The sequence below is a fragment of the Tasmannia lanceolata genome, unplaced genomic scaffold (genome assembly GCF_043159265.1).
Source record: "Tasmannia lanceolata isolate RefF3 unplaced genomic scaffold, GAP_Taslan_0.1 ptg000015l, whole genome shotgun sequence".
Classification (NCBI taxonomy): domain Eukaryota; kingdom Viridiplantae; phylum Streptophyta; class Magnoliopsida; order Canellales; family Winteraceae; genus Tasmannia; species Tasmannia lanceolata.
In genome coordinates, this window is record NW_027518692.1 from 50,650,106 (window position 1) to 50,666,299 (window position 16,194).

Consider the following 16,194-nt stretch of genomic DNA (forward strand, 5'->3'; position numbering starts at 1 on the left):
ATGTTTTTCCCTGCAACCCAATCAGGGCCTAATTGGATGATGAGAATTTTATTTTTTATTTTTTTTTATTTTAAAAGCGTTCATCAAGAATGCCTGTACAAATGTGAGCGTTAGAAAGCCTGTACAAAAAACAGGTTGGATTTTGCTCCATGCTCCATCTATACCTTTGAAATAACAGATTTGGATCAGGAGCAACTGCTTGCTTCTACTTTTACTCAAACCCATGTTTATTTATGTTTTAGGGGAATGCTGAGAATAAATTTGCCCCCTCTTAGTCTCCATTCCCTCCCCTTTTGACCTTTCTACCGGCGGGTACTCTCTCTCAACAACTTAATAGCTTAGATCTTTGAACAAGGTAGCCCTCATTGTATTTTTTAATTTTTTTCCCTGAAAATGCGTACAATTTACATGCTAACACCATATAAAGTGAATTTTTTAAAAATAAAACTCACTTGGGCCCACCTTGTCCAAAGATCTAAACCGTTCATTTGTTGGGCCCTACATAAGTAGGGCTTGCAGATAAAACCATCTTCCTACGATGATACTAACCTTCTGATTTATACACGGACGAGACCATATATAAGCCTCTTCTGATCGGAGAGTTAGGATCATCCAATGGAGATTATTTTTGGGGGAAAAGCCTATTTACATTGGGATCCAACAAATTAATGACTTGGACCCACGAACAAGGTGGGCCCAAATTAATTTTCTAATAAACACTCATTATATGTTATATATTTGAACAAGGAGGGAGTTCAATATTTATGCCTGTATCTGAAGTACGAAAAAGATTGATGTTCTTTATCCCAACTATTCTTGTTAGACCCGATCCTAATAGGGGGGAATTTATAACAAAAATTTCATGTAATCGATTGATTCCTAGGTTTCCAATTATTTCTTCAATTGAGAGAAAGAAAGAGGAAGGGAAATGATTTCAGCGCTCCAATGTTTTGATAAACGTCTGTCGTGTAGTATTTAAAGGGATGTCAGAGGATATAACGGTTATCAGAAGGCTCTTAAAGCCCTTTAAATGCTACACGACAGACAAGTGAAGAGCGCATGTTTATCAAAACACTGGAGCGCATCAATCATTTCCCAAGAGGAATAGCAAGAAGTCTCTTATCCCATTGGGACGGATATCCTCATAATTATCAACTATTTTTTATACCTCTAGCATGATCACTTGATGAAAAGTAGAGTGAAGTGGACTAAATGGCTGATGCTACTTAGAAGTCATTTACTACTTAGTGGAGTAAATGACTTGGAATCATGATTGTTCTAATAATCAACAAGGTTTAATTTTTGGGAGATGATAAAATCGCAACCCTGTAGGATTATTCGCACCCAGTAATGTGATTTGAGTATTTGACGTCAAAAAGCTTTAAAGTCATTCACGTTACCCTCTTAAAAGGGTGCGGATAATCCTACAGGGGTGCGAATTTATCATCTCCCAAAATCTTTGACTACCTTTGTTCAAAGATCTCAGGGTTGTAGTGAGGCCTACGTTGTTTTTGGGCCCAACTTAAATAAGCCATGCCCTGAAAATCATCTCCATAGGATGATCCTAACCCTCCATTCTGTAGAGGATCCTATACCACACCATTAATTTTAAACAACTACAGATTGGATGGTTAGGATCATATAGATGAAAAGTGTATTTCTAAATTCTGCCTTCTTCCATGAGATCTAGAAGCACTTCTGAAACTAATAGAGGTGTATTCTCCCCTCCCTTGGTATTCTGGTTGGGTTATCAAGATAGAACGCCCGGTTTGTTTTGGATTTTGATAATCGATTGTCAGTCCAAAACTGATTATTGGACTCAAAATTAAGGCACTGTTTGTTTTGGATTCTGAGAACCGATTGTGAGTCCAAGATTGATAATTTTGAGTCCAAAAATTCTCAAAAGCCAAAACAAACAGGGACTTCAAATAGTCTGTTGGAAACCAGATACTCCCACATGCTACAAAGGAAAAATTAAATATTGCAGACCTGCACAAACCCATCTATTTGAACAGTGAAATAACAGATAAGCATCAATCTAGTAGCAAAAGATGTAACCAAAAACAATAATGTCTAGGAGAAGGGGTCTTCATCAACACTTGAAGCCATGGCAAACAGACAAGATTATGATGAGAATCAAAGCAACGATGATACCCAAGACGATTAGCTTTATCTTCATGTTCTGCAACCACATTCTCCTCCTCATTTTCGTGCCCTGCTGCCGGAAATCTTGTGCCTACAACAAAGCCAAAACCAACCAAAGTCAATAGATGGAAAATAGTACCCCTCTAAAACGTTTCAAACACATTTTCGATCTGTGTCATGTTACTCTTTCAGGCAAACCAAGTGGGCATCTGCATTTGCACCATTTGAAATGCAGTAAATTTCCAAGCGATTCCAAAACCCAAAAAGGCTTTGAGACATCAGCCCGATTCTTAAAACCTCAAGAAAAAAGTCAAGTGTGTGTCAACACAAGAAAGCTTCGATAGTTCAAATAGGTTTTATGTGGCAGACCTGAACACAACATCCCAATTTTTTTGGACTTAGAAGGATTGAGTTGGCTTTTAAGTCTTACCACTCTTCCTAACTCTTGTTCTAACTCCCAAGGTCTGCTGAATTGCTTTCCTTTGGGTCTGATTGGATTCACAATAAAATTGTTTTTGGTTGTGATTATTTTTATTGCACAATGCATAATAGCATACATTGCAGGTGAAGAATGTTTTTTAATGAGATATTTTCTCGCCACAAACATATCTAATAAAATCATCTATGCAATATCTTTGCATATGATAGATTATATTCCGTAGTGTGTTCTTTTTTTTTCCTTTTTTTTGAAATGGATGAATATCGAATTCTTAAAACTTAAATTAAATGAAATTCTACCAACCTGAGAGTGTAGGTTTTCTGTTTTGTCAACAAGAAGCTCAATTTTCTCGCCACGGTCAAGAACCTGCACAAAAGGAGAGATGGAAAGTAAGAATTATACCATAACTGAAGGACAGAAACTATTCAAATGGCTTCCACAAAAGAGGGAGATAATAACAAGTAGAGGAGAAGCAAAGTGTAATACCTTCTCAATGTTTTCCATCATCACTCCCTTAACTTCTGAAACCTGAGCCTTCACTTTGGCAAGCTTGCTGATCTCATCTGGATGGTCCACACAATACTGCATGTGCTCTTTAAGTTTGGGCCTGAAACATTTATGATGGATCCATCATTCAGTGATAATGACAACGGAGGACACCCAAAGGTCCCAAACTCTTTGAAGGGTTGAGGGTGTTACCCAAACTCTTTGTTGAGGCTGTTAGCAACCGCAGTTGCGGCTTTTCCTCCACCATATCTCTTGTTAAAATCATCCTTGACACGCTCCAGGAATGCGATGGGAACTTGTCTGCCAGCTGATTCAACTGCAACTACACAGTAGGCTGCAAGATCCAACAAGATGTAGTAAAATACTAGTGGTGAGTTCTAAAGCATCTCTAACCATGAACCCCAGCACATATCAGATCAGACAAGATCACCTGAGAGTTTCTTAGCATCCCTCTAATCCTGTTGAGTTACCAACATTACCAAAACAGATAGCAGTTTAATAGACAGAGAAATGGAGGCAATTGGATTACTGTTGGATCATAAAAGAAGACTTTAATATTTCAGTGTTTTCAAATATTGGAGCAGATGGCTCATTTCTTCTAAATACGAAATACAGCACACAAATATCATAAACGCAGAGGTAGGGCATTTGACCCAAATGGTAGGAAGTTTTGGTTGGAATGTTGGATTGAAGGCTTCTCTATATAAAGGGACAATTCGACCATGTCCTTTTTTTTTTGAAAGGGCAATTCGGCCATATCCCTTTTTTCGATGGCCAATTCAACCATATAACCTTAAAAAGATAGTTGGAGGTCCGAAGATTAATTATGGGAAGAGTATCATGGAGAGCACCAAAATGGAGATGGACAGTTTGTCAGAGCATATTGTGAGCCTTTTTTAGGGGATTGGTTGGGGGTGTAGAGGGGATTTTGTTAATGATATAACCTTGAAAGGGTACGTTGGTGGTTTGAAGATTAATGATGGGAAGAGTATCATGGCCAGCATCAATGTGGAGATAGATAGTTTATCCGAGCATGGGGAAGCTTTTGGATGCAAGGTGGGGTCTCCTCTTATGTCTTATCTTGCGCTACCAGCTGAGCATTGGCATACCAGCAAAACTGTTATGGAATACGGTGGTGGCATATATTGAGAGGAAGTTGTCTTTTATTGGGTAGAACCACTTCAATTAAGTGAAACACCAAATAGACTTCCTTTGGCAGGGGAAGTAAGAACTAGAGTGGAAGAAACACTTGGGCCATGTTTGGCAACCATGATTTTTTTTTTTCCATGGAATATTAGCTTACCCAATGGTAAGAGAGGGCAGGAGAGGGAGAGACCTGAGAGGGAATCAGTGAGGGAAGAGTGGAAAAGGCTGAAGAATAAGAAAAAAATAACACCTCACTCAAAATATGATTTTTCCTTGTTTTTAAGCCACTTCTCACCCTCTCTTCACTCATGCCCCACTTAATTCTCTCCTTATGTCACCCTCACCACCCCTCCCTCACCACTCGATTAAAATAATAATCCACGGGAAAAAATTTCATGGTTGTCGAACTTTGTCTTACTGGATTTTGAAGTTGAGTGAATTTATGTAGGGTTAGCACCGTGAGAAACAAAATTGTTCATTTATCTAGGGATGGGAGCTTGTCTTTTCGTCACACTCTTAGAGAAGCTAAGAATCTTGCTGACTCTTTGGCCAAAGCTGGAGTTAGTCAAGATGTGCTTACTAAGATGCAATCTTTGCCCCTACTTTACTGTTATTATCTGTTCTATGAAATAAAATATTGCCTTGATAAAAAAAAAGAGGTTTCAGGAAGATTTATGGTTGGGTGATGTTCCATTGTGCATGAGGTGTGGGAGATCCACTTACAGCCACCACTTTTCTGTCTTTTGGCCTTTTCAACTAGCTCCCATGTTTTTTTTTCTCATCAGAGATGTATACAATCCTATCTGAGCCTCTATAGGTTAATTTGTCATAGAGGGTATATATTGTTGACTGTTATGAGTAGGGCTGAGGTAGATCGGGGTTGGGTCTTTGTTGTAATCACAAAAATGTGGAGTTCAATCGGATACTTGAGCTGTTCAGTCATCTTGAAAATGTGTACGTATCTTCTATTGTCACAGGATCGGAGAATTTTGGCTCCCAGAATTTGGGCTCCTAGTCCTAATGTGGGGTCTTTACGGTGAGATTTTTCTTTCATTCTTTTGTGGCTAAAAAGAGATCATCTTTTCCTTGGATGAGCATTGGGAGATCTCACACTCCAAAGATGCAAAGTTTTTGTTGGATGATCATGTCGCAAAAGATCAACACCATCGATGTGCTCAAGAGTAAAAGAAGTCAAACTGTTAATTGATGCATTTCTTGTAAGGAGGCTAAAGAATCTTGTGATCACCTTCCTTTACATTCATTGCTCAATGGCCATAACGGCTTTAGATATGCATCTACTTGGTTTGATGTGCTTAAAAGTAAAAGACGTCCAACTGCTAATAGATGCATTTCTTGTAAGTAGGTTGAAGAATTTGTGATAACCTTCCTTTACATCCATTGTTTGATGGCCATAAAGGTTTAGATATGCATCTCTTTAGTTTGGTTGTGGCAGGGTTTTCACTCGGTCTACTTTCATCTAAATAGTGGCATTATAGTTGCCTTTTTTGGGTTGTATTAACTTTTTGATATTATATTTTATGGAGCCTAGTTACTTATGGTTTATCTTGGCTTTTATGCAATACTAACCTATACTTTTGTTGGGCTTGTCTTACCCAGCATCTAAACGAAGGGAGGGTTTAAAACCTGGGGAGAGGAACCAAAATTTTCGGGCAAGGAGACATCGAAATTTGGGAGTTGAAGAGCATGAAAGTTGATTGGTCCCTAGCGATTAAAGAGTTTTGAAGTGATATTCTTTCCAGGACCTCTGAAAATCGAATGTAATTATCAAGAGTAGGAAACACAAAATTAGAAAGGCAAAAAGGATAGCCACTCCCTCTAATGCTCACAAGCAGTGTTTTGAAAGGTGTCAAAGGCCCCATTTATTTTTTATTTTTGCCTTTTTTTCTTTTCTTCCTTTAAACCCCTACTAATGCTTTAGTTAGGTAATAGGGCTGTGTTTTTTTTTTCAGTCACCATAGCCAACTTACATGCGGCATGTGAGTGAGGTGATCCGAAATTGGGCTATCACAAACCTATATTCAAGACTAATCCATAGCATATTGATGATCCTAATCCTTAGATCTAAAGAGGGGTTTTAGGAGTTCTCTCAGAAAAATGACAATTGATATTTCCAAGCTTGATATCCCACCAAGACACACGTGTTGTGGGAACAAAACAATGGAGAGATTGCCTAAGTACAATAAAACAAAGATGTCCTAAATAATCAACTAATTCTAAGAATAAAAAACATCAGTAATGCAACATCAAGCCTAAAATTCAAACAACGGAGAGAATGACAAGCCTTTTGAAATCATAATAGCAGTCTCTACCAGCAATAAACAGAAATTATGAAGATTAATGGGGCTGAAAAGCCCATTTATGAATAAAAAGTTCAACAAAACCTAACCAGAACTAACTCAGAGCATTCATGTATTGAACTTTCTCAATGGAAAGCAGACCCAGTCGAGACATCGGATAGATGATAGAAATTAATACGCAGGAAAACATAAAGAAATATACAGATAAAACAAATGAAAGCACCAGTCTATGTATCATGGTCAGAACTACCCCGATCTGACAAAAGATTTTATACGATCACCCAACCCAACAAAGATCCCAAACAATACACTTTAATGTAAGTTTTCACCATAAAATCTTCCCTTATTTATCAACCAAATACATATCATTGTCCACGGAAATGCCAAAAGGAAGACACAAAGTAACCGAGATACAAGATCAAACAACATATCTGCAAACGAAACGATACAGGAAACTCTAACCAGAAGCAGATCGAACCGAAAATGGAGAGAACATCAAGAAAACAAAGAAAAACAGACAAAATGCTTACAGAGAGTGCATCAAAATGAATCCTAACCCGATCGAACCCTAGATTCATGTTACCTGCCTAATATGAATATAGTGTTTATGAGGCAGTTGTAACTTGTAAGCAAGGTTTTAAATTTTGGTTTCGGTGCCTATTTCGGACCCCACCGAAATCCGAAATTTCGGCGAAATTTGGTATTAAGCTTCGAAATTGGGACTGAAATTTCAAAATTTCGGACCGAAATTTGTAACATTTATTTATTTTTTTAAAAATGCCATTTTCTCGAAATTTCGGACCGAAATTCCCGAAATTTGGTATTTCGCGAAATATTTCGGTTTTGGTCCTCCGAAATTTAAAACCATGGTTGTAACTTGTAACATAGTTATTGTTACGTGCCTAATTGGCCATAACACAAATAAACAAAGAAAAAGATAGAAAAGAAAGGGAGAACACCTGATTAGGCATGTAACCAAAACCCTATAAAACGTCTCTCCCTATCTTTTCTTTGTTTATTTGTATTATATGGTCAATTAGGCACGTAACAACAACTACGTAAAAACTAAGCCATAAACATCATAATTATACACACATATTAATTCACAAATAGATCAAGCAAGTAGATCGAGAAAATTAATCATCGATCACAAGAAATCCACAGATCAAACGCATATCATTCCGAATATCGCCCCCAAAAAACAGTGAAAATACGAAATTAAAAGGCAATGAGTAATCAAAGACTTACTGAATCCATCTATCAAGAAAACAAAGAAAAACAGACAAGATGCTTACAGAGAGTTTATCAAAATGAATCCTAACCCTATCAAACCTTAGATTCACAACTAGATCAAGCAAATAAACTGTCAATCACAAGAAATCCACAGATCAGACGAATATAAATCCAAATCTCTCCAACAAAACAGTGAAAACACGAAATCAAAGAGGCGAAGAGGAATCAGAGACTTACTGAATCCATCTTCGACAAGGTAATTGAAGGTGTGGCTATCACAATTGTACGTGAACTTATTATTGGTAGACGGGAGCTTTTGGAGGCATTGAGAAGCGATGCTCGTGAAATTGCCTGTGAATTCGGTGTATTCGGCGAGGATCAACGTTCCTCGAGCAACGAAACTGTAGATCAAGGACTGTTGCCCCATCTCACAAACCCTAACCCTAGATTTCTAGAAGTTTCACAGAGAGTTTTCTTTTTCTGGGAAAGGAAGAAGGCGAGGATGGAGAGAAGAGGAACCTGTTTTTCCTGCTTCCGTATTGGGAGAAATGTCCGGGAAGCGAGTTTTCTATAGGCAAATCGCAAAGCTATGCGCACTGATATTTGCACTACCGTATTTTGATAAATACACTGATTCATATTGTCTATTATTAATTAATTGAAGCTTTAGGAAAATAAAGTAACTTTGACAAGTGTTTAGAAATAAAAGACCATATGAATTAGTGTCATCATCAAAGTATGGTAGTGCTAATATCATATAAAATCGAAACTTCCATTGATGTTTATTCATTCCCCGCTTCCACATAAAAGATTATTCTAACGATTTGATGGTAGCAGTTGTATCCAAATAATAAAAAATGTGAGATTAAAGGAGAGTGGATGTATGAAATTTTTTTTGAAAACCATGAAAAGTTATTCCATGAAATATTTGTAGGAAGGGAGGTAATTGTTGAGGCATAAGCACATGATAGAGCATAGAGAACTAACTCCCTGCAGAACAATGAAAAATAAAACTCTACTTATAATTGGGGTGCTTTTTCCCTTTGAGGGCCTTTTCATGCTCCCCTCACTCCCATCCTCTCATGTCTTTCTCTCTCTCAAGTGCTCTCACATTAATTCACTGGAAATTTTTTCTATGGGAAAGATTAAAAATATTTCCTATTTTGAGGAAAATTGCAAACCCATTAGACCTTGGATTTTTTTCCATGGATTTTTCTTTAATAATATTATTTATGTTGTTTAAGCTACCGTAGTGCCATTTTTCTTAGCCTAAAAAACAACTCAACTAAGCTTTTGTCCCAAACTAGTTGAGGTAGGCTAATGAATCCTTTAGAAAATTTTCATGAAGAAGGTGAAAGGATCTACCCGACTCAAATTGACAGCCTACACGACAATACCAAGAAATTGTATGGTGGCGGACCGTGAAGTCCCGTCAAGGTGGTATGTTCGAAGTACCACCCTTGATATTTGATCTAACAGCAGCACAATTTTTTTAAGATGCTGTTGTTGGATCAAATATTGAGGGTGGTACTGTTTCGATGGTACTTGAAGGTCGGGCAACATATAAAAACTCTAGAATACCAACCTTATGGTTATATCTTCAAATTATAAGCCTCATGAACATGAAGGTGGGTTTCCATGGAAATTTTTTCGATAATATTTTTTATGTTAAGCTACATAGTGCCATTTTTCTTAGCCTGCATAATACCAACCTTTTGGTTATATCTTAAAATTATAAGCATCCTAAGCATTAAGGTGGTGCATTATGTTGGATCGTGTAGCCATCAGCCTCCCTCGATCGGAAATTCGTGATGGTGACAACCATCAAATGACAATCCCCATACATATTTTGCACGCTCCCCGTATGCGTTGATTTCCAAAATATATTATAATTATTGTTTTAGATAAAAATAAATTTATGAATGCATGTTTTTATCAATATCATGACACGTACATTGAAGACTTTTGGAGAGAGTGAGTGCCACATTAATTAATGAATTAGCTTAGTGTGGGCGACTAATCAAGTGATTGACAATATCCCACATAGGGAGAGTTGTCCAAAGTGGGTGTGCGATTGGTGGTGATAGGGCCATGAATGAAGATGAAAAGGCTCTCATGGGGTTGATCTTGGCCCTTGATCTGAAAGGAACGAACCTAAAAGATAGGTCACGTTGGAGATGAAAAGTCTCTCCAGTTTGGAGATGAAAAATCTCTCCCGGGGTTCCTAAATGATACATAATGTTGTGGAAGAGAAGTCTCTCCAAGGGTCCCTAAATGATATGTAATATCGGAGAAGATATCCGAGAAAAAACAAGAGAAATCAGTTTAGTTGTGAAAAACTGAAAATCCACGCCCTCCTGAGAGAACATTAGTTTCAATTGGGAGACTCGTGCCCTAACTCTCTCTCATCCTCCCTTTTTCACATCCAGATGCCTGGCATTGATACCCTCACAAATCTTAACATTATTTCAATGCTTCTCATTCTCTTTATTTTAGAGTGAGGGTGCGGTCGAAACAAAATCACTTGGAATGACTCCAGCTACTTCAAGAGTAGGAGCGCGACTGAGGTCAGTTTTTGGGAATTTTGGTTGAACTCCTACCATAAAATCGGGTCAAGTTCAAGTTGATTCCAATTCATCTTTTAGCAAAAACTCGAACTGATGCGACCCAAACTGCACCCCTGGAATTCACGGAGATCGGTTAAATAACACAACCCAAGTTGCCACATAATAAATATCATTTAATCAAGACTGTCCCTACTCATAAAACACGAAATTTGAAGTTCCTTTTTACGCATTTTATTTTATTTTCAAAATACTCTCTTTCGCCATATATCAATTTATTTTGGAAACAGCCTTTCTCATATCTAGGTATTTAGACATTTATAAGTCATAAATATTTGTATTTTTACGCTACATATCCCTATATTACATTGCGAACGTGTCACACTTTTATGTATTTACAAATATATTCCTAGTAACACACCTTGAAGCATCATTTTTTTCATACCTCCACCAAAGATACATAATCCTCAATGCATTTTTTCAACAGTGCGTGCATTAATCTAAGGAAACATCAAATAAGTGGAACTTTTGGCTAGGAAAGATTCATAATCAACGAATGAGGATGGGGGCAGTGATATGTTAGCTTGGCAGTCTAAATCCATCATCGACTCTAAAGGGGTATTGTAGATGAGCAAATGGAATTGGGCTTCCATAATCCATATAGATGGTGCTCTTGGTAGGGGCGCATTGCGATGGGAGGGGAAGAAGTCTAAGTGGACCTTGGAGGGGCTGTCCTATTGATGGTCACAATGAGGTTGTTCATGTGAGGGGTGGTCGAGGTGGATGAGTCCGAGACACATGATTTGAGGTGTGGCCGCTCAACAACGTTAGGAGGTGAATCATTATAAAAAGCATGCTCAAGGCAAATTCGGGTGGCTTCGAGGAGAGATTGTGACTCAGGCATTTTCTTAAGCTGTTTGTCAAGGGTTTTACATTGCTCGCATGACTTATAGAGCACAAACATGAACCGCACCAAGAATTTCAACAAATGCTATGAAATCTCGAGCCGTATGAGTTCTTATGCGGGGTTCCACGCAAAAGCAAAGAGTCCCACATCGGATAAGTGAAATTGATGGGGATGGGTTATAAAGGAATGCGCACCTTCCCTCTAACTGCTAGATTTTAGAGGTGGGTTCTACCCTGTTAAATTCCCTACATTTTATACTGTCAACCAACTCACTGTAAGCTCGTATCCCCCACGAAATGCAAAAAAAAAAAAAAAATCTGCAAAAAAAATGAATTGGAATTAAACGAAGCCGACCCAATTTTATGATAAAAGCTCAACCCGAATTCCCAAGAAATTGACCTGAGTTGCACCCCTAAAATCATGTTTTGGAAGCGTTTTCTATTTTTACTTAGCTTGTGAGATTTTTTCTCTCTTGGTAATTGCTGTTGAATTTGGCAGATGGTCAAATAATAAAAGACAAAGTGGGTTCGTTCTATTATGAAAACATTGAGATTACCCGTAGCCCATAAAAACTGGTCACTGATGGCACTTTAGTCATTTCACTTAAGCATTCGAAGCCGGCAAAAAGGCGATAAACGGGTCTCTACTTAAAGGGCGCTGATATTCTCGCTCCCCCTACAGTCGCTATTCGCTCCCCTTGACGCTGCTTTAACGTAAAACGTTAAAGAGTACAGTAGATAGCACGTTTCCATTCCTTTTAACAGGCATCTCTCTTGGTATTTTACCTAATGCCCTAAATGGCCTCTCTCTCTCTCTCTCTCTCTCTCTCTCTCTCTCTCTCTCTCTCTCTTTATTTTACCTAATGCCCTAAATAGCCTCTCTCTCTCTCTCTCTCTCTCTCTCTCTCTCTCTCTCTCTCTCTCTCTCTCGCCCTCCTGCTCTCTCTCTTTTCCCCGCCATAGATAGCAGCTTTCTCTTCTTTTATCACCTACTGGCAGATTTAGGGATTTTAAGAGATTTGTTAGGGTTGTTTGGGTTTTGGAAAAGAAAGAGCCTGGAAAAAGGGGGAAAAGGAAAGGAGAAGAAATTGTTTGGTCCCTTGTGAAGAGACTCTTCTGGATTTGTTCCTGTGCTGGATTTGCATCTAAATCCCTCATAGAAGAAGGTCGCCGCAAGACTTAATATTCCTTTGCTAGCTATTGTTGCCGACTCGTTAGGGTTTGTTTCCTTCTTTCTGATTTCTTAATTTCTAATAAGGTCTGCTAGCTCTAATTTGTATTCTTATATAGCATTCATGGTATTTATCTCATCTGGCATTCTTTTGCTATTTTTTCAATTCATGAAAGCATGAGTATTTAATCGATCACAAAAAGGAGGCTGACATTTATATTCTCCACTTACTGAATTAAATTGTAAGAAGCATATTACATAATAAGAATGTGAGTTCACTTACAGATCTGTAATAAACATAGGAAATGCTTTAGATTGGTGAAATAAATGAATGCCACACTAAGTGTATCAACCTATGTAACTTCCTTCAATAATTTATACCACACCAAGTGTATTAGACTTAACCGAAAGATGTTAGTTGGCTTTGAAAATATTAGGTGCTGCAGAATTTTATCTTACAGAAAACATTAGACAAATGCAATAAATCCTCTAGGAAGGATCTTATGGTACGCAAATTTGATTGTTTTTATACATTTGAGAACTAGAGGAAGATGGGAAGCTAGATGGGCTGTCATTTTTCTTGCAGGAAAGTTACTAAAATTCCTTTTGTTCTTTTGTTTCAAGTGAAATACATTTCATTTGTAGGAAATGCTCTAGTAGATCTTTTGACTAGTCATGATGATCGTATTTCTTGTTTTGGTTTGTTAAACAATTCACATTTATGTATCTAATATGGATCTTTGAGGAACATCTTTCAGGGAATATATTAGTTTGAACTTTGTGTTCACATTTTCTTGAAGGATTCTTGGTTAACAATTATAATCTGACATTTTTGTGTCTTTCGATGGGTCATGCAGTTTTACACCTCTAATGGACATCCAAAGTCAAGAAGAATTCCTTGAGCAAGAGAAAATGCTTCCACCGCCAATTACTCATTTTCAAAGTCGAGAAGAGCTTATTGAGCAGGTTAGTGGCTTTGCAAGGTCCCAAGGATACATAATAAATATTAGGAAATCAGAAAAAGACAGGAAAGTTATCCTTAAGTGTGACAGGGGAGGTGTTTACAAAGATACTCGTAAGGCCACCACCAGTCATGGTAAGAAGGAAACATGCTCACGTCTTATAAATTGTCCATTTAGAATTGACGGTAAAATGAAAGTTAGTGGTTCATGGATATTGAAGATAAAAAATCTAGACCACAATCATAAAGCTTCCGAAGACATATCTGGTCATCCCTCTAGTCGCCGTTTTTCAAAGGAAGACATTTTACGGATTAAAGAAATGACTATTGCTGGTATACAACCACATCAAATTCTTACTTCTCTGAGGCAAGGCAACCCTCAACTTTTAGCTATATCGAGAGATGTCTACAATTGCATATCCAAGATTCGTAGAGACATCCTTGCAGGTCGCACCGCAATCCAAGCTTTATTAGATGAACTTGCTGATGGTGGATTCCACTATAATGCTAAAAATGATGAAGAAGGTCGTTTGACACATCTATTCTTCGCTCATCCTAAGTCGATCACATTAAGCAAGAACTATTCGAATGTTTTTGTGATGGATTGCACTTATAAGACTAATAAGTACAAGATGCCATTACTGGATATTGTTGGAGTGACAAGCTTTAACTCTTCTTTCTATTCATGCTTTGCTTTTTTACAAAAAGAGGAAAGAGAAGATTATGTATGGGCCTTGACAATGTTCAATGACATGTTGGACAATGTTTCCAGACCTACAGTAATCGTAACTGACAGAGAGCTGGCCCTAATGGGAGCTATAAAGATTGTCTTTCCAGGGGCCATGAATCTTTTGTGTGTATGGCATATTGAGAAGAATATTTTATCCAAATGCAAATGTCATTTTCAAGATGAGGACGATTGGCATAGATTCTTTTCTACTTGGAGTACTTTGATAGAATCTCCAACTGAAATGGCATATCATAAAGCTTGGCAAGATTTCAATGATGAGTTTGAAGAGAAGGGGATTGCTCTTAATTACATCTTCAATACTTGGCTTTCTTTTAAAGAACGCTTCATAAAGGCATGGACAGAGAAGTATCTTCACTTTGGGAATCGTGTTACATCAAGAGCAGAAGGTGCGCATTCCAATCTTAAAATATACTTGCAACTTTCAACTGGTGATTTTTATTTGGTTAAAAACAAAATATGCCTGGCAATTGAAAACCAATTTGAAGAAATCAAGACCAAGCTTTCTGCTGAAAAAATCAAGGTTCCTTCCGACTTGCGTATCTCCTTCTTTGATAAACTTATTAATCGCATATCAGTTTTTGCATTAAAAGAGCTTTTCAAGCAATATAACTTGGCCACAAGCAATCCAAATTTAACTACTTGCAAGAGTCACTTTACTGCAACTATGGGACTTCCGTGTGCACACAAGATGAGATGTTTGTTGGATGAAGGCAAGGTGTTGCATTTAGGTGATGTTCACTCACAATGGAGGATCGATGATCGAATGATTGGTGATATTGGAATTGTGAAAAACAATCAAGATAAAATGAAAGAGATACTTGGTGACTTTCATAAGGAATATACAAAATGGCCTCCTTCTCAACAAGAAGTTGCTTTAAATCAACTTTCTCATCTAGTGGGAACTTCGACGCCTATGCTTCGTGAACCTAGTGTTCAAAATCCTAGAGGACGTCCACCAACATCCAAGAATAAAAAATCAAAGAGTAGCACATCAAGAGAACCTTCAGAATTTGAGATTGTGGAAGCAACAAGAAGGTGTAGTACATGCAATGGCGTCGGCCACAATAGGCGAACTTGTCCACGAAAAGATGTTGTCACCATGTCAACATCTCAAATTTCTCCTCTCATCCCCACTGGTGTTAGTGATGAAATTGACATTTCAGACTTATATGTTTATCGTAATGGTGCTAATAGCTTTTGGTAGAGCTAGCAAAACACTGATGTGCATTGTTTGTGGCTGACATAGTTTTTTGCAAGTATAGGTGGCAAGTGAGACTTCTGATATGACTTTTTGTTGGTATAGAAGGAAAGTGAGACTTCTGACACTTTTGATATCCTCCTAAATTTTTGTTATATGGTGTTCTTTATGATGTTTCCAGCTAGTATAGTTGTGAAAGGTAAGAATTTGTTATCGTGAACTTTCATCGAGTTTTATTTCCAATTCTTCTCAAGCCCTATTCTTCATAAGATATTGATTTGCTTCTCTTGATTTCTTTTACAGGAATGGTTCGTCAAAGTTATCATTCGCACCATAGGACTCCTTCGTATATGTCATTTGTTTTTTGTTATGAAGTAACAAGACACATTTTGGACCATTAGAATGAAACTTTTGTACTGAAAGTCTTACTCACAAATAGAATGGAATTTCCGATCAATTAGATTGACTAATTTTGTTCACTGAACGTTGGAAGTTCAAAGTGACATCTATTTCAAGGAAGCAACTTAAGCTCTGTTTTTATGTTGGAAGAAAATATCTCACTGATCAATGCTTGCTTTGTTTTTATGTTTCTCAAATTTCCTTTTACATAGAAGGTACATATTTGAAATGCAGGCACTTGATTCACATATAGGACTTGATTCATCTAATGGCATGGTCATCATTAGCTTGCCTTTAACACCATTTGCCCAACATCTTATGAGACATCGAATTTAGGGTTTTAGGGTATTATGGTCACTATAAGTTTTATTAAAAATTGCTTGGGCACCTCAGTGTAGCAGAATGCAATTTTGTTGTAATTGCAATGGGTAATAAAAAAATCCCAACCGAACAGTG

The 16,194-nt window shown here is 37.5% G+C and overlaps 2 protein-coding genes across 3 annotated transcripts; one reads left to right on the top strand and one right to left on the bottom strand.

Annotated features, from left to right (window-relative positions):
• Window positions 1-1,958: 1,958 nt before the first annotated feature.
• LOC143892237 (vesicle-associated membrane protein 721-like) lies at window positions 1,959-8,340 on the bottom strand. The gene is made up of 5 exons (XM_077396702.1): window positions 8,026-8,340; window positions 3,284-3,425; window positions 3,071-3,191; window positions 2,888-2,950; window positions 1,959-2,236 (listed from the first exon to the last, which is right to left on the bottom strand). The coding sequence occupies exons 1-5, from the start codon at window positions 8,213-8,215 to the stop codon at window positions 2,093-2,095; spliced, it is 660 nt and encodes a 219-aa protein (XP_077252817.1). The 5' UTR covers window positions 8,216-8,340; the 3' UTR covers window positions 1,959-2,092.
• A 3,832-nt stretch (window positions 8,341-12,172) lies between these two features.
• On the top strand, window positions 12,173-15,854 carry LOC143892238 (protein FAR1-RELATED SEQUENCE 5-like). Of its 2 annotated transcripts, XR_013255460.1 has the most exons (3): window positions 12,173-12,477; window positions 13,287-15,538; window positions 15,643-15,854. XR_013255460.1 is itself a non-coding variant. In XM_077396703.1 (2 exons), exon 2 carries the CDS (start codon window positions 13,300-13,302, stop codon window positions 15,343-15,345), a length of 2,046 nt encoding a protein of 681 aa, XP_077252818.1. In that variant the 5' UTR covers window positions 12,173-12,477; window positions 13,287-13,299; the 3' UTR covers window positions 15,346-15,854. The 2 variants fall into 2 exon arrangements, 1 of the variants encoding a protein (XP_077252818.1); XM_077396703.1 differs by having other exon boundaries at window positions 13,287-15,854.
• The last annotated feature ends 340 nt before the right edge of the window (window positions 15,855-16,194 follow it).

Coding starts and splice junctions, on each gene's coding strand:
- LOC143892237 (XM_077396702.1), bottom strand. CDS start 8,215: ATGGGGCAACAGTCCTTGATCTACAGTTTCGTTGCTCGAGGAACGTTG. Junction 2,951..3,070: donor TGATGGAAAACATTGAGAAG/GTATTACACTTT, acceptor CCTTTTGTGCAG/GTTCTTGACCGTGGCGAGAA. Junction 2,237..2,887: donor CAGAAAACCTACACTCTCAG/GTTGGTAGAATT, acceptor GCTTTGTTGTAG/GCACAAGATTTCCGGCAGCA.
- LOC143892238 (XM_077396703.1), top strand. CDS start 13,300: ATGGACATCCAAAGTCAAGAAGAATTCCTTGAGCAAGAGAAAATGCTT.